Genomic DNA, 23920 nt, shown 5'->3' on the forward strand with positions numbered 1-23920 from the left:
AGGAAATCCAGTAGTGTCCAGGCAGGATTTCTGGAAACCAGGGAATTTATGGAAAGTTATAGGACCCTGTAAAAATCATGTTTTGACATGAATTAAGTCATGCTAGTATGAGCCAGAGTCCAAGAGAACAGGGTTGAAACAGGTTAGTCATACAGCCCAAAACTGTATAGGCTTTCACTCCAAAACTGTAGATATGTAGATAAGAGTGTCTTTAAACGTCATTGGCCTTTCAAGGTGAAACACTGAACCAGTGTCCAACATTGTAAACTTTGATGTGGTGTGTTTTTAGAAAAAAACTTTTATAATTGGAACGTTGGTTAATATTTGATTATCCTCAGAATGTGTCTCTCAACAGGGGCTCTTCACGCTGAAAGAAATCTAAGAATAATCAATAACGTTAGATAAAGGTTCACGGAAAGTAAATAAGAAATGCTAATTCCCATTAACGCCATTAATTCATCTTATTTTCCCAGCTTGTTTTTTTCCATTTCCAATTAAAAACAGGTCTGTGTTTTTCCTCACTTTTTAGCTATCATTTATTCGATTAGAAATGATGTAATGATTTGGGTCTCAGTAGCACGTGGGTCTCATTGCCAGGCGTCGTGCTGATCTGAAAGAGCACAAACCATGTTCAAAATAAATATTAGCAAATCCCAACATAGCATAGCATGGGAATTGGCTACATGCGGTTAATGAACTATGGAGTGGCGGCGCCGGTGAGTTGTTTAGCTCATCCGCACAGCTGACAGTGTGGGACTCTGTTAATCCACCAGCTGATTAGAATTCTCTATTTGCATGTTAACGAATTGGCCTTGTTATGTTGCCTCGGAAATACAATAAACAATGACATGCAGGTCAACTGGCATGTGTATAGGCGGGGTCACGGGGAGGACAAGGAAGTGAGAGAGAAAAAAGGTCCTCTGTGCAACACGCTACATGCTACTGCTACTGTGGCCATGGAGTATTCAGTGGTAAATAGTGTGTGATGATAATTACAGTTGTCAGTTACCACTTTGAGGTTATTTTTCATGCCTTCATGTTCACAAAGTAATGTCTGATGTGCAAGAACATGCAGGTGTGCACAGATAAGCAATGTGCCACTCCGCATCATGTGTTCCCATGTAATTCTTAGGCAGCTTTATGCTCTTGTAATGCATACAGTTTGCAAGGGAAGAGTTACCTCCTATTGTGCACTACCGCTGCATTTCAATTAAGAACAAAGGAAATAATTCCTACTGATGGAAGGCCTTTGGTCTCTGTGTGTGCACCTTTAGCGGCGTTGGCAGAAAGCGGATGTTGCCGGTTTTCAGGGATCCAGTATTTTCAGCAAAACCTCCGTTTCCCCTGAAAAACAGAAGTGGGAACTCCGTTCAGGTGTCTTTCTACGCCTGCAATGTTGGGTTACCGTGTGTGTGATTTGTTGCTTCAGGTCAGCGTAAAGTAGATTCATTTACAGGCCAACTTGAGTTGTTCTGTTTTGCTATGAAAATGATCTCATTTTGCAATCAATGAACAAATATTACATTTAGCTGTGATTGAAATTCCAACCCAAAAGGCACTCTGACATATGAAACGTTTCGCTGGCTGAGTGGCAATTTGCCCATGCTGGAATCAGACCCATTTGTCTGCACTCTGCTACAGCGTAAAGGTAGAGCAGTATTATTCTTTCTCTCTCTCTCTCCCACTAGTAAATGGGACATTTTACATATTGAATGGCTACTTTTCTCCAAAGTAATTGCGTTGTGTTTTGGGAAAGATAAAATCTGTTCCCCTCTGGTTTGATTGCCTTCAAGGAGAGGGCGGCACTATACGGCTGCGTTTACACAGGCTGCGCAGTTCTGATCTTGTGGCCAATTATTGGCAAATGAGCTGATCTGATTGGTCAAATAATTTGTGGGAAAGATCAGAATTGGACTGCCTGTGTCATAGCTGCGGAGAAAGAAAACCATTTGTTTCACTCATCACCTCCAGTAGTTCCAGACAGACCAACCTTTACTGAAACACAAGGGAATAATTCAGCAATGAAATTAAGTAGTGAGTTTTCTCTATTCAAACAATTATGCTATAACATATGTTAATTAGCATGTCAAACGCGCCCGTTTGGGAATGCTGTGAAAAATCCACAAACGCTATTATGGATACAATAGACAACTATTAGTGTGTATTATAAAGGGGGAGGGGAGATAGAAGGAAGCATCGGGGTTGGTTTAGCTTTCAAAGACAAAGCAAAAGGAAACATTTATCAGACAATATTTTGCTTCTTTACAAACTAAGGCGGAACTTATTAACTGTGTAAGTGTAAAGCCATTCCGCCCACTGTATTAAATCTTTACATTCTTTTTTATTATAACACATTTTCCTCTACAAGGTCCATCATTTGAGACCCAAATGACAGTGTGAACAAGGTGTTCAGCATCTCTTGTTTAATGTAACTTTGAGAGGATTGTATTGCATTTATAGTCTCAGGTCCACCCCACATACTGTACACACATGTCCAGGTAATTAAAAGCATCTCAAATAAACCTGTACTGGACAACATAATGCGAATCAACATTACACATTTAAGTATATCCCCTATAGGGCTACATACTATAGAAAAAAATGTTTACTGTTTAATATCTACCTCACAGAGGGAGACTGCTGAGGGGAGGACGGCTCATAAATAATGGCGGAGCAAATGGAATGGCATCAAACACATGGAAACCAGGTGTTCGATGTATTTGACACCATTCCACTCCAGCTTTTTCCATGAGTACGTCCTCCCCAATTAAGGTGCCACCAACCTCCTGTGATCTACAGGTACTTGTACTATAGAGTATTTCATTTCTAAAGCAGTTTCTACTGTTCTGCTATGTTCTGTAAAGTCCGTCCTAAGTATATCCTCTGCCTTTCCTCACCTAAAAGCATCGCTAGAGATGATATGTCCTCATCCACTCACACCTCGTTAGCTAAGAGAGTAGCCATGTTTTCTATCTAAAATCACATTGTGGGACAATAGCTTGTGGCAAGAAACTCTAAGGCTTTATTTAGTCTGTGTTCAGAGCGAGATGTGTTTCCAGGTAGGTAGCCTTGCACACAGTCTGTAACGCCACATACGGGACACCACTATTTAGTTTCTTAATCCTCCCTAAGCCCCTGCTAAAACCCCAGGTGAGTTGTGCGTCCGGAAAAACAACAACTGGCTCCATTAATCACACTAATGTTCTTTGTATTTTTAACCCTTCCTATTTATCAGACTGAGTGAGCGTGACGACGGGGCTCAAATCCCCACGCCCCTCCCAACACCCAGGGACCACGTTGATTCATTGTCTAATATGCTTCCCATCACTCCATGCTCCCATTGTGTGCCTTCCTTCCCCCCCCCCCCTCCCTCCATCCGTCCCCAACTCCCCCCTCCCCTCCCTTATTCCCTTTCTCACCATCCTCCACTGCCACCTCCCTCTTCTCCTTATAGGACTTTGGCGATGACGGCTCCCTCTACATCACCAAGGTGACAACCATTCATATGGGGAACTACAGCTGTCATGCGTATGGATATGAAGAGCTCTACCAGACCCATGTACTGCAGGTGAATGGTTAGTAATGGCACATACTTGACATTTCACTGTCCTTTCATAGTCAGATTTTAGTTTGGCACGTGGTCACCAGAATGTTGAGCTGACTAAACGTGTAGTAGTTGCAGTTTGCGATCACTGCTGTGTTCAACGTTACGTTCCTTTTTTGTTGTCGCTTGAATAGACAACAAATATTTTGATAAAGTTAGATGCTCTTGTGGAGGAGGGACCTTTAGAGTTGCCTTCCAGGGTCAGGACTGGTAAACCCCTGCCTCAGACTCTAGTGAGGGCAACAGGGTTCACATCACCAAACATGGCATTGATTCCAACATGTCCAACATTCTATCATAGAAAGCAAATGAAGCCTGTAACCATGGCGTTCTATTCACCATACTCAATTGATACCACCCTGAGCATGTAAACCGTTTTAGCTACAGTACATCAACTAGCCAGCAGCAAGCAGCGCAGATGCTGCAGACATTTATCAAAGCACACTGCTCGACAAACTCATTTACATAAGTATTTTTTTCCCGCCGAGATGACGTGTGATTACCGGGAGAGCCGTCTGTACCATATCAAATCAAAGATAATAATCGCCATTCTCAGAGCTTTGATTCATTGCATGCGCAGATATGAATAGAGAAAAATAGCCTGAAATGATTTTCAATTAACAGGGACAATAGGCGTGATTGTGTTGTGTTGTACGGCAGGATTTAGGCTAATTGAAAAACGATACAGCTGCATCTAAGACCTGGCTTCAGCTGAAGAAAAGTTTTCTTCCTGGAAGGCAGGTTATCTTGGAAGACAATTACCTTGTATTTCAATTGTGATCTTATTTGGTCTTATAAACATGTAAACATGCCTCTTATAAACATGTCTCATGCTGGACTCTGTTTTAATGCAGTGTACTGGTGTGAAAATAAATCCTTTCTGCATGGTGTGCCCGATGTGCCTGGTGTGCGTGTGTTTCTATACCATCCTGCCACTCCTATCGATGTTTCTTTGTAAGTATGCCTCTCTCTTTTCACGTGTGTGTCTGTGCATGTGTGCGTGTTTCTGTGTATCTAGTTCCCCCAGTGATCCTGGTCTACCCAGAGACGCAGGCACAGGAGCCTGGTGTGTCTGCCAGCCTGCACTGCCACGCCGACGGCATCCCAGACCCTAAGATCCTGTGGCTGAAGAACGGCATGGACCTGCAGCCTAGACCCTCCAAGCAGCTCTCCCTCATCGGTAAGGCACCAGGCTGCCTCGCTGCCCACACTGGCAAGACTGAGTGCATCCCAAATGACACCCTATTGCCTATATAGAGAACTACTTTTGACTAGGGCCCATAGGTAACATATAAGGGTCAGGGTGCCACTTGAGACTATTATTACCGTCATAGCAGCTGCTGTTTACCAGACACCCCATTATGCAGGGAACCATGGAGGTGTTGCTATACTAGGTGCCAATCTGTGTCACACCTTTCTGTGTTGCCAAATTTAAGATTATGGTGACCGTTTTGACTATTGTTGTTTTGTCGGTTGATTGCTTTAGGCCACTGATTTTAGAAGAGTAAATATCCATTCCGAGAAGATTAAAGAAATAGATGGAACAACAATGTGTGAACATGAAACCTACGGCAACCAGCCATGTGGGGAAGTTAAACGGAAGTTTCAATTTCCGAGGGGACAGAAGTGAGCGTCTTTTATGGAGTAACCCTCGTTAGATGGCAGTTTATAGGCTGCGTGTGGGTCATTACCTGTGATAATAGCCTGTTGTCAGGCTTCAGATGCAGCTTAAACAGGGGAGGTTCTGAAAGCTTCACACAGACATTAACATCCTGCATTCCAGCTTCACGGATTGGCCGACTCTCACAGCTCAGTTTAGAGCTGGATTCTAGGATGTTCATTTAATTGTTAGATCTGATGATACTCTTGTACCTAGTAAAAGGTTTAACAGCGTGCTCAAAAGTCTACAGAATATGGTGGTTTTAGAGAGTGATACTCTACACATTTGCCATGAATTTTTCAACATTGCCTCAGTGAATAGATTTCCAACTCAGAGGCTAATGTTAGAGCTCACAATCTTTCTTGCCAATGTAAAGGTGAGGCTACAGTACTCACTAGCTATGTTCCCATGTTGTCCAGTGATTTTTTGTTGTTGACATTTAGAAGGTTTGCATAGAAAATAGATGTGACAATTGACTGCTGCGGTGCGTTTGTGTCGATAAAAACAGCTGGAGCTAATGACATCCCAAAAATCTAGAATGTCAAATAAAAATGACGGTAATTATAGTCTCAAGTGGCACCCTGACCCTTATATGTGTGTAGTTGAAGAAAATGTAGTTGAGAAAAAAATAAAAAGTTGAAGTGTTTCCTTCATTAGTTTAAGTAAATTCTGCATGAATAAATTGTCGACAGACTGTATGCCCTCCCACCAATCTGTTTCATGTATCAGGTAGCCTGCAAAAGCCAAAATGGATAGAATGCAAGATTTGACTGATATTTGCCATATTCTCATGTGCCAACGTATCACCACGGTCCGTGCCATGGTGAACCGTGCACTCCTGTAGATCTGCAATAATTGGATGGTGAAACTTGCATCCAGTCAACCAGAAAAGCAAGGCGAAGCAATTCAGCCATTGTTGAAAGTCAGGATAATGATTCTGCAAAGATTTTTATTTTATTTTTTATTATAGTTGAACAGTAGATTTAACGAGCAGTAGGCATTTAGAAACAAATGTGGAGTGGAGGTTCACGTCCCTTCAAAATAATTCGGCAGTCATCATTTATTCAAAAAGCACTGTTTCCGTCATTTGTCGCAATAAAGAAAATTAGACAAAAGAAAAATCCACCCCTAACTGAACTGATAAAAATGTTGTCGATCTTTACAAAACATTTCTCCTATAGCTGCTGTTTCCATTACACGTTTATTTATTTTTTTACATAGCTTTTGTCGGTAAACTGCCTAGCTATGCTGCCAGGATCCCCTTCATTTACAATGGGAGTGTTCAAGAGGCTCAGCTGTTAGGAATAGGTGCTCTCCAAGGTTCATGACTGCTTAGTGTTACTGATGGTGCTGAATGGACAGCTGCATGGGGGATATTTAGGAAGGCATAACACTGCTGAAATCAGATAGAAATGCATTATGTAGAACCAACATCATCCTCTGTCATTTGGAATATTGATATATATATATCAGCTCTGTATATTTAATTTCTATCTGACACATTCTCAACATTTCACCTCACTAAAACCTTCCATTTACCCCCTGGTGCCACACAGTTCTACAAGTCTGAAATCACAGTATAATATCTCTGTTCCCTTGTTATAAATTCAACACAAAAACAACATTTTAAGTGAGAAATCAATGTCTAACTATAGGCAAATTATTAATTGAGTGGTTATGCATTAAAATTGATCAAGGCATAATTATGGATAATAGGCAATTACGACACTGTCTGGTGTTTAATGTCGGGAGGCCCACACTTTACATCATTATGTTTCTCCTCCCTAAAGATTAGATAGAAAAGTCAATTTGAACACAAACTACTGTAAAAACATCATCCATTTAAGTGTGCATTTCACTAACATGAGGTATAGTGTAACAAAAAGGACTGTTTATAAGGTGGTATAACTTTTGTTATCTACATTGCTCTAAATGGGGGCGGCATGTAGCCTAGTGGTTAGAGCGTTGGACTAGTAACCGAAAGGTTGCGAGATCGATTCCCCGAGCTGACAAGGTGAAAATCTGCTGTTCTGCCCCTGAACAAGACAGTTAACCCACTGTTCCTAGGCCACCATTGAAAATAAGAATTTGTTCTTAACTGACTTGCCTAGTTCAATAAATGTATATTGCATCATCTGTGCATTGGGTCCTGTGGAAGTTGTTTGTTTACATTAGTCCAGGGTTTAAGTCTCAGGCCATGGCTCAGTCAGGTCTTTTGTAGCACTGAGAAGTTCTCCACTGCTTCTACACTGCCACTCCACATTTAGGAGATACATGGAGAGAGCTCAAGAGAGGGGGATCAAAAAGGACAGCAAGAGGGAGAGATGAGGGGAGAGACTGGCACATGATCTTTGACGCGGCGTGTCGAAAGCAGCTGTCTGACACAGGCGTCCTTCACTCCTCTGCGGTGTTGTGAAGATTGCCTTGTGATCAAGGCAACAATGCAGCAACAGCAGCAGCGTGAGGATGGAGGGAGGGAGGGATGTGAGTGTGAGAGCATGCTGTAAATCCAAAAAAGGCTGAGTACTAGTGTCAGAGAGCTAGGAATACCTCTGCTGCCTCTCATGCTAGCACTGTGCCCTGGGATACATCACCTTTACCTGATACATCTAACACACACACACACACACATTAGTGATACCGTCAGAGAGGGATGCCTCTGATGATAGCACTCACTGTGTCCTGGGAGACATCACCTTCAACTGACACTCTAGATCTCTGGGAACAGAACAGAGACGATTCAGTCAAAGTATATTTTGATAAAGTGTTGTTGTGACGTCGTCAAAAGGGTTCTGGCGTCAATGGCTTCTGTTAGTGAGAAGTGTGTGCGCAGGTAGGTGGATACTTAGATTATCTTTGTTGATTCATTTAGAAAAGGACATTTTTAGGTGTGCATTTTTTAGGTGGGAGGATGAAACAGCCATGGAAAATGTGTATCAGTGTAGAAACGTGGGGCTGAGCTAACACTTGTCTTTTCTGCTCATCTCTAACACAGCGAATGGGAGCGAGCTCCACATTGGCAGTGTACGCTATGAGGACACAGGCGCCTACACCTGCATTGCTAAGAACGAGGTGGGGGTGGACGAGGACATATCGTCTCTGTTTGTGGAGGACTCAGCCAGAAAGACACGTAAGTGGCTGAGAGTAGAACATGGAAAAATGCCTCTGGGATTTTCAAAAGCCAATTTTGGCAATGAAAATGTAGACAGTAATTTAGCATGTTGCAATATCTGCATGAAATGAACGAAAATATTAAGCTGTAGAAAGCAGAGGTGGGACCAAGTCATTGTTTTACAAGTCACAAGTAAGTCTCAAGTCTTAGCACTCAAGTCCCAAGTCAAGTCCCAAGTCAAGACAGGCAACTCTGTTGTTCTTTGTGTCACACTGATTTGCTTTATCTTGGCCAGGTCGCATTTGTAAATGAGAACTTGTTCTCAACTGGCCTACCTGGTTAAATAAAGGTGAAATAAATAAAATAAAAATTAAAGTCCGAGTCAAGTCTCAAGTCAAGACCAACAAATCTCAAGTCCTAAGCTTTGAGTTTTGAGTCCTAAACAAGTCATAATGTGCTCTTCACCAAATGTAATACTATTTCATATTTTAAACAAGAGTAATAGTTAGTATATTACATTTACACAAATCATGAATGCTTTTAAAAAATATATATATTTTTTACTTTCCAAATAAACTTTATATTTCCATGGAAATACATGGGTAGCCATGGGTAGCCATCGCCCAACCTTACACACACACACACACCCTCATTGTGTGTGGTTACAGTAGGCTAACGTATGTCAATGGTTTTAGGAACAGCAGTAACATCAGGCAGGATTTAGGTTATCAACTGCCTAGCCAGTTGTAGCCCAATCTTGGGTGTAATGATCACGTTCCCGCACTGACTGACTGTGTGGAGGGTCATTGATTTAACGTTACGTTAGCCTACATGCTACACTAGCAAATTTATATATAGCTGTCGGCTATATTAGCCACAATTTACCGTTCTTTTTGCAGCTTCAAATGTCGAACAAAGTTGGAAGTTGTTGTGCCTCCATCTGTAATTTTCTTCATGTTTTGCAAGTTGCAATCCGTTTTTTGTTGACTACATCATAGTCTTTATATCCGAAAATAATAATTTGGGGTATCATCTTTCCAAGGGCTCCGTCTGAATTCACCCACCGAAGTTCCTCTGCACTGCCAAGCGCAACTTTTTCTCAGCTGGCACAATTTGATTGGCTGCTGTCCGATTCAAACTGTAATCCGTTAAATGAAGAGTTGATGCGCTGCACAATTTTTTACATTTGGGCTTGGGGAGGGTATCAAGTCAGTTCGAGTCAAAAGGCTCAAGTCCAAGTTAAGTCACGAGTCATTGGTGTCAAAGTCGAGTTGCAAGTCATCATATTTGGACTCGATTCTGACTCGAGTCCAGGTCATGTGACTCGAGTCCACACCTCTGGTAGAAAGTGTCAGAAACAGAAGTTATAACAAATAAATTATAATGCTCTGTATCTGATTTATTGTATGGGATCTGTATGTACAGTGTATATATATATATATATATAAAACATTTTTACAGCCTTTGGGTTTAGATAGACCTCAAATGCAATTAAAATATAAAATACTCTTGCTAAATGTGTTTCTGTCCCACTTTTTCTGAAATTACTTGATATGACATGCGCTCTCTCTCTCTCTCTCTCTCTCTCCTCTGTCTCCCTCTTTCCCTCTCTTCTGTCATTCGGATGCTGATGCTGCAGTGGCAAACATACTGTGGCGGGAGGAAGGTACTAAAATCTACTGTTGTATAACACTTTTCACCATGTCTTATTTTCTGTTCTTTTAAATTAACTTCTATAATTGACCAACATTCTCTATAATTGACCAACATTCTTCTGAATGCCTATGTTTTGTAGGGTGAGTAGGTTCATTATATGCAGTATATGTCAAATCAAATTGTATTTGTCACATACATATGTTTAGCAGATGTTATTGTGGGTGTAGCGAAATGCTTGTGTAGAACACAAATCCGCAAGAATAAAACGTAATTTGTAAAACACCACTAATTAGCAACTTTACTTCTAATTTCCATCATTTTACTATATCATCCTGAATGATGATTGGTGTGTATGTGTTCTTGCTGAAAACATCATTTCACAAGACTTAACCATGAAAATATACACACAATTAAAACAGTTTTGTTACAGGCCTGCCTCAACACTTCAGCACACATAACTCTTCCTCAGAACAGTATAATCTAGTTGTGACACCAAAACGTGTGTTAGAGAATAACTCTTTGGGCTGATTAGAGAGCATGAGAGAGGCCCACGGTTTGAATCCTTTGCACCCCCGATGCAGACTGCACCACTGGCCTTCACGTCACGACTGTGTCAGCAGCACTCACGGTGTTGATTTCACCTTGTCATTCAGTATGATGTAACCTGCCATCCATCCCCACACAATGTGCTTTTCCAAAGCATGAATAGCAGTTGTCTAGTTAACAGCTGTCGTTTAGGGTCAGGTAACTGGCCTGCAAAATGTTCTCGCGCTCATAGCGGCTATCAAGTTTGAGAAGACAGTCTCACAATTCACTCGCTAGACATGCTGTTTACGGAGACTGACTGTGCTGTCAAAATGCCTGACAACACCACCAGTCATTCACCGGCTCAGGTGTTGCTAACAGGGTCTGTAGGCTCTGGTAGGCTCTTGAATGTTAGCTGAACCAATTGTTATGTCCTATCTCCCCAGGGTTGAGCGTAGGGAACATGTTCTATGTGTTTTCTGATGAGGGCATCACGGTGCTGCAGCCCAGCGAGTGTGAGATACGCAGACACATAAAGTGCACCGAGAGGATCATGGCCAGCTATGTGAGTACATACTGTACATGTTTTAGAGGATAATGATTCATGTATTGGTGGACTTTTTATGACTTGAGATGATATTAAACATATACTAATCCAGAGGGAATAAGCCTCACTCTTACAGATATACATTTCATTCAGAAAGTATTCAGACCCCTTGACTTTTTCCACATTTTGTTATGTTACAGCCTTATTCTAAAATGTGTTAAATAAATAGAAATCCTCAGCAATCTACACACAATACCCCATAATGACAAAGCAAAAACAGGTTTAAAAATAAATGCATAAATAATGAAATATCACATTTACATAAGTAATCAGAACCTTTACTCAGTACTTTGTTGTAGCACCTTTGGCAGCGAATACAGCCTGGAGTCTTCTTGGGTATGATGCTACAAACTTAGCACACCTGTATTTGGGGAGTTTCTCCCATTCTTCTCCGCAGATCCTCTCAGGTTGGATGGGGAGCGTTGATGCACAGCTATTTTCAGGTCAGATGTTCGATCATGTTCAAGTCCGGGCTCTGGCTGGGCACTCAAAGGACATTCAAAGATTTGTCCCGAAGCCACTCCTGCATTGTCTTGGCTGTGTGCTTAGGTTCGTTGTACTGCTGGAAGGTGAACCTTCGTCCCAGTCTGAGGTCCTGAGCACTCTGGAGGTGGTTTTCATCAAGGGTCTCTCTGTACTTTGCTACGTTCATCTTTCCCTCGATCCTGACTAGTCTCCCAGTCCCTGCCACTGAAAAACATTCCCACAGCATAATGCTGCCACCACCATGCTTCACCGTAGGGATGGTGCTAGGTTTCCTCCAGAATTGACGCTTAGCATTCAGGCAAAGAGCGGCCAGCTCTAGGAAGAGTCTTGGTGGTTCCACACTTCTTCCATTTAAGAATGTTGGAGGCCACTGTGTTCTTGGGGACCTTCAGTGCTGCAGAAATGTTTTGGTACCCTTCCCCAAATCTGTGCCTCGACAAAATCCTGTCTCTGAGCTCTACGGACAATTCCTTCAACCTTATGGCTTGGTTTTTTCTCTGACATGCACTGTCAACTGTGGGACCTTATATAGACAGTTCTGTGCCTTTCCAAATCATGTCCAATTAATTGAATTTACCACAGGTGGACTCCAATCAAGTTGTAGAAACATCTCAAGGATGATCAATGGAAACAGGATGCACCTGAGCTCAATTTCGAGTCTCATAGCAAAGGGTCTGAATACTTATGTAAATAAGGTATCTGTTTTTTATTTTAATACATTGACAAAACTTTCTAAAAACCTTTTTTCGCATTGTCATTATGGGGTATTGTGTGTAGATTGAGGGGGGAAAGGATTTTAATACATTTAAAGGATGTTACGTAACAAAATGTGCAAAAAGGGAAGGGGTCTGAATACTTTCCGAATGCACTGTACAGATGTACACCCCCCCACACACACACACTCCACTACAACTCATTGCCAATATCTGTGCCCTCCGTTCACTAAATGTTATGAGATTACGAATGTCCATTAGTCAAAGACCCCAAGTCAATAGCTCACAGTAACCCTGCACGTCTGTAATATACTGTACTAGAGAACATCACTCTCCCAAAGTAATGGGCTTAAGTTGGAAAAAGTTGCTTGTTTTTCCTAAGGGATTTAAGTTGTACAGATTGCTGTAATTGTATTACATATCAATACAAACTTAATAAGGCATGTGTTAGTCCATTGCTGCTGTAAACAGCATTTTCTCTGCTGCATATGATGGCCCTATCCTGTGTGTGGAAGCTATGTCATTAACTGTGGATTCGCCACTCTCCCTTCTATTCTGCCGCTTCTTCTTCTTCTTCATCACCGTCTTCTTCTGCTTCCTCCCTTCTTCCCATCTTTCATTCTTCAATTCTCTCTCTTCTTCCATGCCGTTCTTTCTCCAGGAGGAGATGTGCCCTAAAAGTGAAGGTGTGTCTCCGGAACACTGTGTGTGGTCCTCAGCGGTCAGTGTGAGGGATAAGTACATCTACGTCACCCAGCCCCTTCAGAAACGCCTGCTGGTCATCGACACCCAGGCCCAGAATGTGGTGCAGGTTGGTTGGTATTATTAATCTTCTCCTATAAGCTGTTTAGAGAGCGGTCCCCCAAGGCTTTTGGGTACAATGGGTAGAGAGAGAGAGAGAGAAGGAAAGAAGAGGGCTGAAAACAGATACGCTAGTGGTTTCCCAATCGCCAAGCTCTGTCACACTTCGCCATACCCTCACTGGTGTGTGTGAGGGCAGGGGGCTAATGCATCATCCCGTTCCTCTCTCCCTTCATCTCGCTCTGCCTACTGTACCTCACCCTCTATCTCAGCAGTCTCCACTCTTTACGGAGACGTTTCTGGGAGGCTTTTAAAAGAGACGGCAAGAACACCCTCCTTGTGCTCGTGTGTTGACGCATCAACAGCAACATGTAGCTCACAGTTACGAACGTCATTTTCGTTTACTGCCACACTGCATGATGTTAGATACTGAGCATGATAAAAAATGAAACATAACTTTAGCTGGAGAAATGCTGTAAAAAAAAAAATGGCTGTAAAAGAACAGTGAGCTGATAGTGGGTGAGATGTGTCTGTAACAAACTAGGAGTATACGGGGGGGATGTGGCGAGCGGTCAGTTGCCTGTATGTCACATTGTTTGGTGCACTCTGCCCCCCCCTCCCCCCTCATTCCCCTTCTCTGACATGTGAGTGGCAGCGTCAGAGTCCCCCCTCCTCTGAGGGTCTCAGGGTGGGAGTGCTGTTGACACATAGCTGACCAGTGGAAAATAAATAGGCTGGCTTCCCATTACTGAACACATGCCTCTGTCGCGCTTCACTGGGGGTGGGGATGGGGAAGGGAGGGGGGGGGGGGGGGGGGTCGGGAGGACTATTAGAAGAGAATAGAAAAGCAGGAGCACGGGGAAAAACACGCTGGTTTACTTCAACATACAAGACGAACTGACACAAAGAGACAGGGAAACACAGGGATACATACACAAGGGGAAATAAGCGACACCTGGAGGGGGTAGAAACAATCACAAGGACAGGTGAAAAAGATCACGCTTCTGTGTGTGTCTCTCTCTCTCTCTCTCTCTCTCTCTCTCTCTCTCTCTCTCTCTCAAGACGGTAGAGACAGATCCTTTCCCAGTGAAGCTGCTCTATGACAAGTCACATGACCAGGTCTGGGTGCTAAGCTGGGGCAGCATGCAGAAGTCCCACCCAACCTTAAAGGTAAGGAGTTATTGGTGTGCACTTGTGTATGTTTGTCCTTTCGTGTGTCTGTGTGCATGTGTGTATGAGCAAGTATTTTATTTGTGTGAGTATTTAATCGTATTTAACGTTTACCAGTCAGCAAACTACAATTTACAGCTGTGGCACTGTAGACATGGGATCCAGTCCCTTTGGAGAGGATGTGTTGGAGACTTCAGGGATGATTACAGGCCCGGGGGGGGGGGGACTAATAAAATACTAAATAGTATTTATAGGGCTGAGGTAACCGAGGACAGCATCACAGCTTACTACAGCTGCTGAGGGACCACATTGTCATTTTGCAAAATGGCCACAACGTGTTTATTGTTGTTTTGCTCTTCCTTTGGAATTCTATTAAAATCTTGTGAGGTGCTCTGTCTGTCAGTAGTCAATATTCTCCCTTGCTAACAGCCTTATTAGCAAGGGAGAGGCTATGAGCACTTGTCAGATTGAGCTCATTGTGAAATCTTAATATGTTCTCACTACCAACCGAGACGCAATGTGTCTCAAATAAAGAGGAGGTGTGGCACTTTTGGAAGGCACTTTTCTATCTCAAACAAAGTGAATTTTCTGTTCATTCTTCAAAGTGTTGTAAATTCTCAAAACGGCTCTGCATAAGCATCCGGGTGAATTGTCAGAACTACTCAAACACGCCTGGCGTTCTGTTGCCGCTCAATAGTAATGAATAATTACAAAATGAGGCTTGAATCATTCGGTCCAAAATTCAATTTCAGGCAATCTGCATAACTGACTGTGGGGCATATGGATCACACAGCAGATAAATGGCTTGACAATGTCATTATTATTACTTGGAATGCAAGTAATTGACCTGAGCACAGGCAGTACTCCGTTCTCCAATTCAACATTTAAACACCTCCTTTTTTTACTAGCTCAATATCTCTAAGCAAACATCCAAGTGAGATGGTCAATTTATTAGATCAAACAAATGAAGGCGCAGGGATGTTGAAAGGGGAGGGACAGCCTTTCTAACTGTCAGACGGGTCTCACTGTGTACGTATGCACGTGCCAATGCTGGCTATTCAGAGACAGCAATTGAGGCAGAGGTAGTATAGTAATATATGTCATTTAGCAGATGCTTTTATCCAAAGCGGCTTACAGTCATGCGTGCACACATCTTAAGTCTGGGTGGTCCAAGGAATCAAACCCACTATCCTGGCATCACAAGCACCACGGTCAACCAACTAAGCTACAGAGGACCACAGAGAGAGAAATGTGCGCTAATCAAGCAGATGCACCGAAAGAGATCTAAGAGTGCCTGAGCACCTGCTCTTTTTCCATCCTATGAGAAAAGTCCCCTTTCAGATTGGTGGCATTTTTTCATTATTACATTTTTTATTTAACGTTAAGTCTTTAAGTTTAAGTATTTTCTCTCTTGTTTTAAAAAAAAATGAGTTGCCCATCAAACTAGCTCATTTCAAAACAACTGTATCTTGGAAAATGTCCCCTTGCGAGCACATATTGCACTCGTCCTGCTGGCAGAAGCTACCAGTGCTAAACGTTAGTGTAGTAGCTAGTGTCTCCCTTTTGAGTTGTCTGTGTCACCTCACTGTCGGGCACAGGAAAGGCTTCAATTTGAGTGTTTGTTAGTAGGCCTACGAGGTAGATGTCAGCGGCAGAACAAACCAGGTATGGGTAGCTGAGGCCCAGTGTGGACAGATTTGTTGCCGATCGAGACCGTTTTGCACGGCTGATTGGGATGCACGGCATCGATAAGCCAGTGCGAATGACTAGTGCATCAGTGTTGTATCGATGGGCTTCCCACTGTGCAGCTAACACGGTCATTTGTCTCCTCCCAAGATTTTATTTCAATTAGGATAACAGCCTACACAGGAAATAACTCATATTGATCACAATCTAGATGTAACCTTGATACATACACGCAGTCTACTACTCAATTGGGAGGGCATGAATGGCAACAACACCGTTTGCCAAGCACTGTTGTCAGGCAACGGCATGGGTGGCAGTCACAGTAAGCGTGGGCATACAAGCAACACTACACCCATCATCAGTACTTAATTATTATTATTTTTTTAAATAGTCTCTTTTATATCTGGAAATGTACAATTATTTGTGTAGAACCAACAGTGAAATACGACTCAGACTCATCCTCTTGCTTCAAAACAGAAGTCCAAACTCTCATGGTACTCAATGTACAGTAATTGCGCAGTAAGAAAAAAAACACAGCTCAGTCAAAACCGTCTAACCCACAGCTTTCGACACACCCACTCATTTCCACACGCCCACTACTTTCCTTTTGACACACCCACTCCTTTCTACACACCCACTCCTTTCCTCACGGCCACTACTTTCCCTTCGACACACCCACTCGCCCGTACTTCGGTCGCCATATTGGTCTGCAGCTGCACCCTTCTCGAACAAACGCCAACCACAGACTAACACTAGTTAGATTGTTTCAACAGCATAGGTAACTAGCTGATTTACATCATCTACATTCGCTATGATCAGCTGATCAGCCCACCCCTCTTTGCCTCCTCTTTCAGCAGTAGGCTATAAGCTTGCTTACAGTGGGATGAGTGTGATTTTGCAGGAAATAAAGTCCTAGGCTACAATATATACTGAACAAAAATATAAACGCAACATGTTTCATGAGCTGAAATAAAAGATCCCAGAATTTTTCCATATGTACAAAAAGCTTATTTCTCTCAAATGTTGTGCACAAATTTGTTTACATCCTTGTTAGTAAACATTTCTCCTTTGCAAGATAATCCATCCACCTGACAGGTGTGGCATCTCAAGAAGCTGATTAAACAGCATGATCATTACACAGGTGCACCTTGTACTGGGGGACAATAAAAGGCCACTCTAAAATGTGCAGTTTTGCCACTCAAGACAATGCCACAGATGTCTCAAGTTTTGAGGGAGTGTGCAATTGGCATTCTGACTGAAGGAATGTCCACCTGAGCTGTTGCCAGAGAATTTAAGGTTAATTTCTCAACCATAAGCCTCCTCCAACCATCGTTTTAGAGAATTTGGCAGTATGTCCAACCGGCTTCACAACCACAGACCACGTGTAACCACGCCAGCCCAGGACCTCCACATCCGGCTTCTTCACCTGTGGGATCACCTGAGACCATTTACCTGGACAGCTGATGAAAATGAAGAGTATTTCTGTCTGTAATAAAGACATTTTGTTGAGAAGAACTCATTCTGATTGGATGTGCCCCTGCCCAGTCATGTGCAATCCATAGATTAAGGCCTAATTAATTTATTTCAATTGACTGATTTCCTTATATGAACTGTAACACAGTAAAATCGTTGAAATTGTTGTATTTTGCATTTATATTTTTGTTTAGTATATATGTTGAAATTTGGCTACAGGATCATTAGATAATTACCTATGAAACTAGGGTTTAGGAACATGGTGACATGAGCTTACAACATATAACAGTGGCAAAACGCTGGAATATGTTGAAACTTCAGCATGATCAACAGATGCAACTGTAATAGATACTTGGATAATGGAATTGGCCAGTAGAGGTCTGCTAGTTGGATATCAGTAAGTAAGTAGGTTTGCACGAGCCTTGGCTTGTGTGAGCCGGAACGGCTCATAGAAGTACGATCCTATCTCCTGTTTGAGGCAGCTTGATGTACAAGTACACCCCCTGGAGAGGACGCAGGTCTATCTCAGGAGTTGGATATTAGTATAAACTTGGATTTATAGTACAATTTCCCATTACTTTACCCTCATAATATAGTGTAAGAACAGTGTAATATTCTTGTAAAGTGGGGACCTACAGTATAGAATATATAAAGCATTTCTTAATAACATTGGAGATCCACCAGTCTGCCTTGAAGCAAGTACAGTTCAATATAAAAGGTACTCAGTCAGTACAAACCAATTTCCCTTCAGTATTAAAGTACAATAGGTGTAATACAGGAGAGAAAATAATAGCTGAGGTAAAATACAGTAACATGGTGCATATGACCAATATGTGCCAGGGTGCTGGTGTGAAGTTTAGAGCATCCTGAGCCTGTGAGAGCATTACTTCCCAATTAGACATGACTTCTATGATTTGAGCCTGTGAGAGCATAACTTCCTAATTAGACATGACTTCTATGATGTGAGCCTGTGAGAGCATAACTTCCCAATTAGACATGACTTCTATGATTTGAGCCTGTGAGAGCATACCTTCCTAATTAGACATGACTTCTATGATGTGAGCCTGTGAGAGCATAACTTCCCAATTAGACATGACTTATATGACGTGGGATCTCATTAACTCTTCACCATTGTAACAATGTAACATTTCTAATGACATTCTTTATTGACAAGGTTTCTCTCTAAAACCCCTCTGTTTTGTTACATCCGGGGCTCTGTAGCTCTGTTGACTGCACTGGCAAAGGGCGCTACGTTAAAACGTTTTTTTTAAATTGTCAGTATAGTTCGCTCATAGGAAGACTGCAAAATACAAAAGCAGGTCCCCCACTGACAATGATGGTTTTAGAGCTTCAGTAGGGATGGCACATACTTCAGATTAGTGTCTTTAGTCGTTTTCCCTTTTATTCAAATACCTTCTACATGAAATATTTACTGGGGTTCCTTAAACAAGCCGAGCTATGCAGTGGTTACATAAACAGCCCACAAGTCCTTGACAGTGACCTGATAACGTAGGGTACCTGATGAAGCATTTGTCATGTACTGTACATAGTGGGTGGGGCAAATAAAGTGGATGGATAGATCGTCCAATGAGAAATGGATGAGTCAGACGGCCGCCTTTGACTTGTGAGATACACACAGATAAAGCTGCTATCTTCTCAAGCAACCATTAGCCAATACGTTTCGTCTATCAGGTCTTGAGGTGAGGCCATATATCATCCGTTTAACTATACTGCCCAATACACACTGACACATTTGATGTTGTTTTGGCTCCGTACTCCAGCGCCTTGGATTTGAAATGATACAATGACTATGAGGATAAAGTGGAGACTGTAAGCTATTGCTTAGCGAATAGTGCTTTTTGAGATCAGTTCGGGTTTCGGTTGGATTATTTCAAAAATGATCACGGTTTTCAATTTTGTTTGAGATTTTTAACGTTAAATAATGACATTAAAAATGATTAGAGTGTTTTAATGCAAACGCCAAAAATAGTGAACATTCAATTGCCGAAACATTGAAAATATTCCATTGTCTTTGTCAGGTCCACATAGAAAATAGGAAATTATTATAAAGTAAAAATACAAATTCAGTTGTGTACATTACTTAGTTTTATTTGACTACTTTATAATTCTTCATTCCTTAGTCATCATCATATCTCATCTCTGCTCAGGCAGCAACAGAAATGAATGGCAAAAAATGTAATGTGTCAATTTGGATTCCCTTTTGTTGTAAATAAGAATAGAACTATGTTTCTAAACACTTCGAACATTCATGTGGATGCTACCAAGATGACGGATAGTCCTGAATGAATCGTGAATAACGATGAGTGAGAAAGTTAGACGCACACATTTCATAACCCCGAAACATGCTAACCTCTCACCATTACAATAACAGGGGAGATTAGCATTTTTTGGGGTGTATGATATTTGTACGTCTGTAACTTTCAGGAATATCCGTAACATTCAGGAATATCCGTTATCATGATAGGATCCACATTAACGTAGAAGTGTTTGGAAAAATATTATACTCTTAGTTACAATTAAATTTACTCCACATCGACACAATACATTGTTTACCATTCATTTCTATTGGGCAAACAGCAAATGCATCCAACAAGTTTGCAGAGTCACAAGCTTGATGTAATCATTGCGTGTTAGGCATATGGGACCAAATAATAAACTTTTGACTACTTTAATAATGTTACAGTACCAGTCAAATGTTTGGACACACCTACTAATTCAAGGGTTTTATTTTATTTGTACTATTTTCTACATTGTAGAATAATAGTGAAGACATCAGCACTATGAAATAATAAATTGAATCATGTAATAACGAAAAAAGTGTTAAACAAATCAAAATATATTTTAGATTTCAGATTCTTCTAAGTAGCCACCCTTTGCCTTCATTACAGTTTGCACACTCTTGGCATTCTCTCAACCAGCTTCATGGGGAATGCTTTTCCAACAGCCTTGAAGGAGTTCCCACATATTCTGAGCACTTGTTGGCTGCTTTTCCTTCACTCTGCCGTCCAACTCATCACAAACCATTTCAATTGGATTGAGGTCGGGTGATTGTGGAGGCCAGGTATCTGATTCCGCACTCCGTCACTCTCATTCTTGGTCAAAAAGCCCTTACACAGCCTGGAGGTGTGTTTTGGGTCATTGTCCTGTTAAAAAAAAACTAATGATAGTACCACTAAGCGCAAACCAGATGGGATGGCGTATAGCTGCAGAATGCTGTGGTAGCCATACTGGTTAAGTGTGCCTTAAATTCTAAATAAATCACAGACAGTGTCACCAGCAAAGCACCCCCACACCATCACCATGCTTCACGGTGGGAACCACACATGCTGAGATCATCTGTTCACCTACTCTGTGTCTCACAAAGACACAGCGGTTGAAACCAAATATCTCAAATTTGGACTCATCAGACCAAAAGACAGATATCCACCGGTCTAATGTCCATTGCTCGTGTTTCTTGGCCCAAGCAAGTCTCTTCTTCTTATTGGTGTCCTTGAGTAGTGGTTTCTTTGCAGCAATTCGACCATGAAGGCCTGATTCACGAAGTCTCCTTTGAACAGTTGATGTTGAGATGTGTCTGTTACTGGAACTCTGAAAAGCATTTATTTGGGCTGCAATCTGAGGTGCAGTTAATTCTAATGAACTTATCCTATGCAGCAGCGGTAACACTGGGTATTTGTTTTCTGTGGCGTTCCTCATGAGTACCAGTTTTGTGGTAGCGCTTGATGGTTTTTGCGACTGCACTTCAAGAAACTTTCAAAGATCTTGAAATGTTCCGCATTGACTGACCTTCATGTCTTAAGGTAATGATGTACTGTCATTTCTCGTTGCTTATTTGAGCTGTTCTGGCCATAATATTGACTTGGTCTTGTACCAAATAGGGCTATTGTCTGTATAGCACCCCTACCTTGTCACAACATAACTGATTGGCTGAAATGCATTAAGGAAAGAATTTCCAAAAATGTACTTTTAACAAAGCATACCTGTTAATTGAAATGCATTCCAGGTGACTACCTCATGAAGCTGGTTGAGAGAATGCCAAGAGTGTGCAAAGCTGTCATCAAGGAAAAGGGTGGCTACTTTGAAGAATCACAAATATAAAATATATTTTGATTTGTTTAACACTTTTTTGGTTACTACATGATTTCATACAGTTGAAGTCGGAAGTTTAATTACACTTAGGTTGGCGTCATTAAAACTTGTTTTTCAACCACTCCACAAATTTCCTGTTGGTTAGGACATCTACTTTGTGCATGACACAAGTAATGTTTCCAACAAATGTTTCCAGAGATTTTTTTCACTTATAATTCACTGTATCACAATTCCAATGGGTCAGAAGTTTACATACGCTATGTTGACTGTGCCTTCAAACAGCTTATTATGTCATGGCTTTAGAAGCTTCTGATAGGCTGACATCATTTGATTCAATTGGAGGTGCACCTGTGGCTGTATTTCAAGGCCTACCTTCAAACTCAGTGCCTCTTTGCTTGACATCATGGGAAAATTTAAATAAAACAGCCAAGACCTCAGAAAATAAAATGTAGACCTCCACAAGTCTGGTTCATCCTTGGGAGCAATTCTCAAACGCCTGCAGGTACCACGTTCTTCTGTACCAACAATAATACGCAAGTATAAACACCATGGGACCATGCAGCCGTCATACCGCTCAGGAAGGAGACGCATTCTGTCTCCTAGAGATGAACGTACTTTGGTGCGAAAAGTGCAAATCAATCCCAGAACAACAGCAAAGGACGTTGTAGAGATGCAGGTGTAAATAGGTACAAAAGTATCTTTATCCACAGTAAAACGAGTCCTATATCGACATAATCTGAAAGGCCGCTCAGCAAGGAAGAAGCCACTGCTCCAAAACCGCCATAAAAAGCCAGACTATGGTTTGCAACTGCACATGGGGACAAAGATCATACTTTTTGGAGAAATGTCCTCTGGTCTGATGAAACAAAAATAGAACTGTTTGGCCATAATGACCATCGTTATGTTTGGAGGAAAAGGGGGGGGCTTGCTTGCCGAAGAACACCATCCCAACCGTGAAGCACGGGGTGGCAGCATCATGTTGTGGGGGTGATTTGCTGCAGGAGGGACTGGTGCACTTCACAAAATAGATGGCATCATGAGGTAGGAAAATTATGTGGATATGGTGAAGCAACATCTCAAGACATCAGTCAGGAAGTTAAAGCTTGGTCAAAAATGGGTCTTCCAAATGGACAATGACCTCAAGCATACTTCCAAAGTTGTGGCAACATGGCTTAAGGACAACAAAATCACGGTCTTGGAGTGGCCATCACTAAGCCCTGACCTCAAACCTATAGAACATTTGTGGGCAGAACTGAAAAAGCGTGTGCGAGCAAGTGGCTTACAAACCTGACTCAGTTACACCAGCTCTGTCAGGAGGAATAGGCCAAAATTCACCCAACTTATTGTGGGAAGCTTGTGGAAGGCTACCAAAAACATTTTACCCAAGTTAAACAATTTAAATGCAATGCTACCAAATACTAATTGAGTGTATGTAAACTTCTGACCCACTGGGAATGTGATGGAAGAAATAAAAGCTGAAATAAATAATTATCTTTACCATTATTCTGACATTTCACATTCTTAAAATACAGTGATCTTTAACTGACCTAAAAAAGTGAATTTTTACTAGGATTAAATGTCAGGAATTGTGAAAAACTGAGTTTAAATGTATTTGGCTAAGGTGTATGTAAACTTCCGACTTCAACTGTATGTGTTATTTCATATTGTTGATGTCTTCACTATTATTAAAAAAATGTAGAAAATAAATAACAACCCTGGAAGGAGTAGGTGTGTCTAAACCTTTGACTGGTCCTGTATAAGTGTATCTGTCCAAATACCTTTGGTCCCCTAAAATGGGGGGACTATGTACAAAAATAACTGTCATTTCTAAATGGTTCACCCGATATGGATGAAAATACCTTCAAATTAAAGTTGACAGTCTGTCACTTTCCCAGTACTTTTGGAGCTCAGAGTATATGGCAACATTGCCTTCGAAGTGTTTCGCTGTAATGTTTAAGTAAACGCTCAAACCCATGCTTTCTTTTTATGTTCTCTTGCCAGATAGGTGACACTTGTACTTGTATATTTCCTGTTCTCATGTTCTCCTTTGACTACTCTGTTCTAGGTGATTCCCCAGGCCAGTGTTGGAGAGGTGCACCACACCATCCGCACCCCCTTCCAGAGGGTTGATGACTTCTTCATCCCCCCAACCAACCTCATTATCACACACGTCAGGTACAGAAGGCCCATTAACCTTTAACACTGGAGACCTCACCACCTCATCTTTGCGATCTCTCTCAAATGGAGGAAAAAAGAGCAAATTATAATTTAATGAGAATCCTAACCACACCGTAATCACTCAAAAAAGACCATTAAC

General features: G+C 41.7%; 1 protein-coding gene across 1 annotated transcript in view; it reads left to right on the forward strand.

The window, feature by feature from the left end:
* Window positions 1-23920, forward strand: part of LOC129820879 (follistatin-related protein 4-like) — a 217591-nt gene that overhangs the window by 189187 nt on the left and 4484 nt on the right. Inside the window, exons 8-15 of the mRNA XM_055877954.1 lie at window positions 3455-3575; window positions 4623-4784; window positions 8260-8394; window positions 10016-10042; window positions 11004-11122; window positions 13025-13174; window positions 14227-14334; window positions 23669-23778. Of these exons, the coding sequence (XP_055733929.1) occupies window positions 3455-3575; window positions 4623-4784; window positions 8260-8394; window positions 10016-10042; window positions 11004-11122; window positions 13025-13174; window positions 14227-14334; window positions 23669-23778 (932 nt within the window). The remainder of the gene's footprint in view (window positions 1-3454; window positions 3576-4622; window positions 4785-8259; window positions 8395-10015; window positions 10043-11003; window positions 11123-13024; window positions 13175-14226; window positions 14335-23668; window positions 23779-23920) is intronic.

The sequence above is a fragment of the Salvelinus fontinalis genome, chromosome 2 (genome assembly GCF_029448725.1).
Source record: "Salvelinus fontinalis isolate EN_2023a chromosome 2, ASM2944872v1, whole genome shotgun sequence".
NCBI classification, from domain to species: Eukaryota; Metazoa; Chordata; class Actinopteri; order Salmoniformes; family Salmonidae; genus Salvelinus; species Salvelinus fontinalis.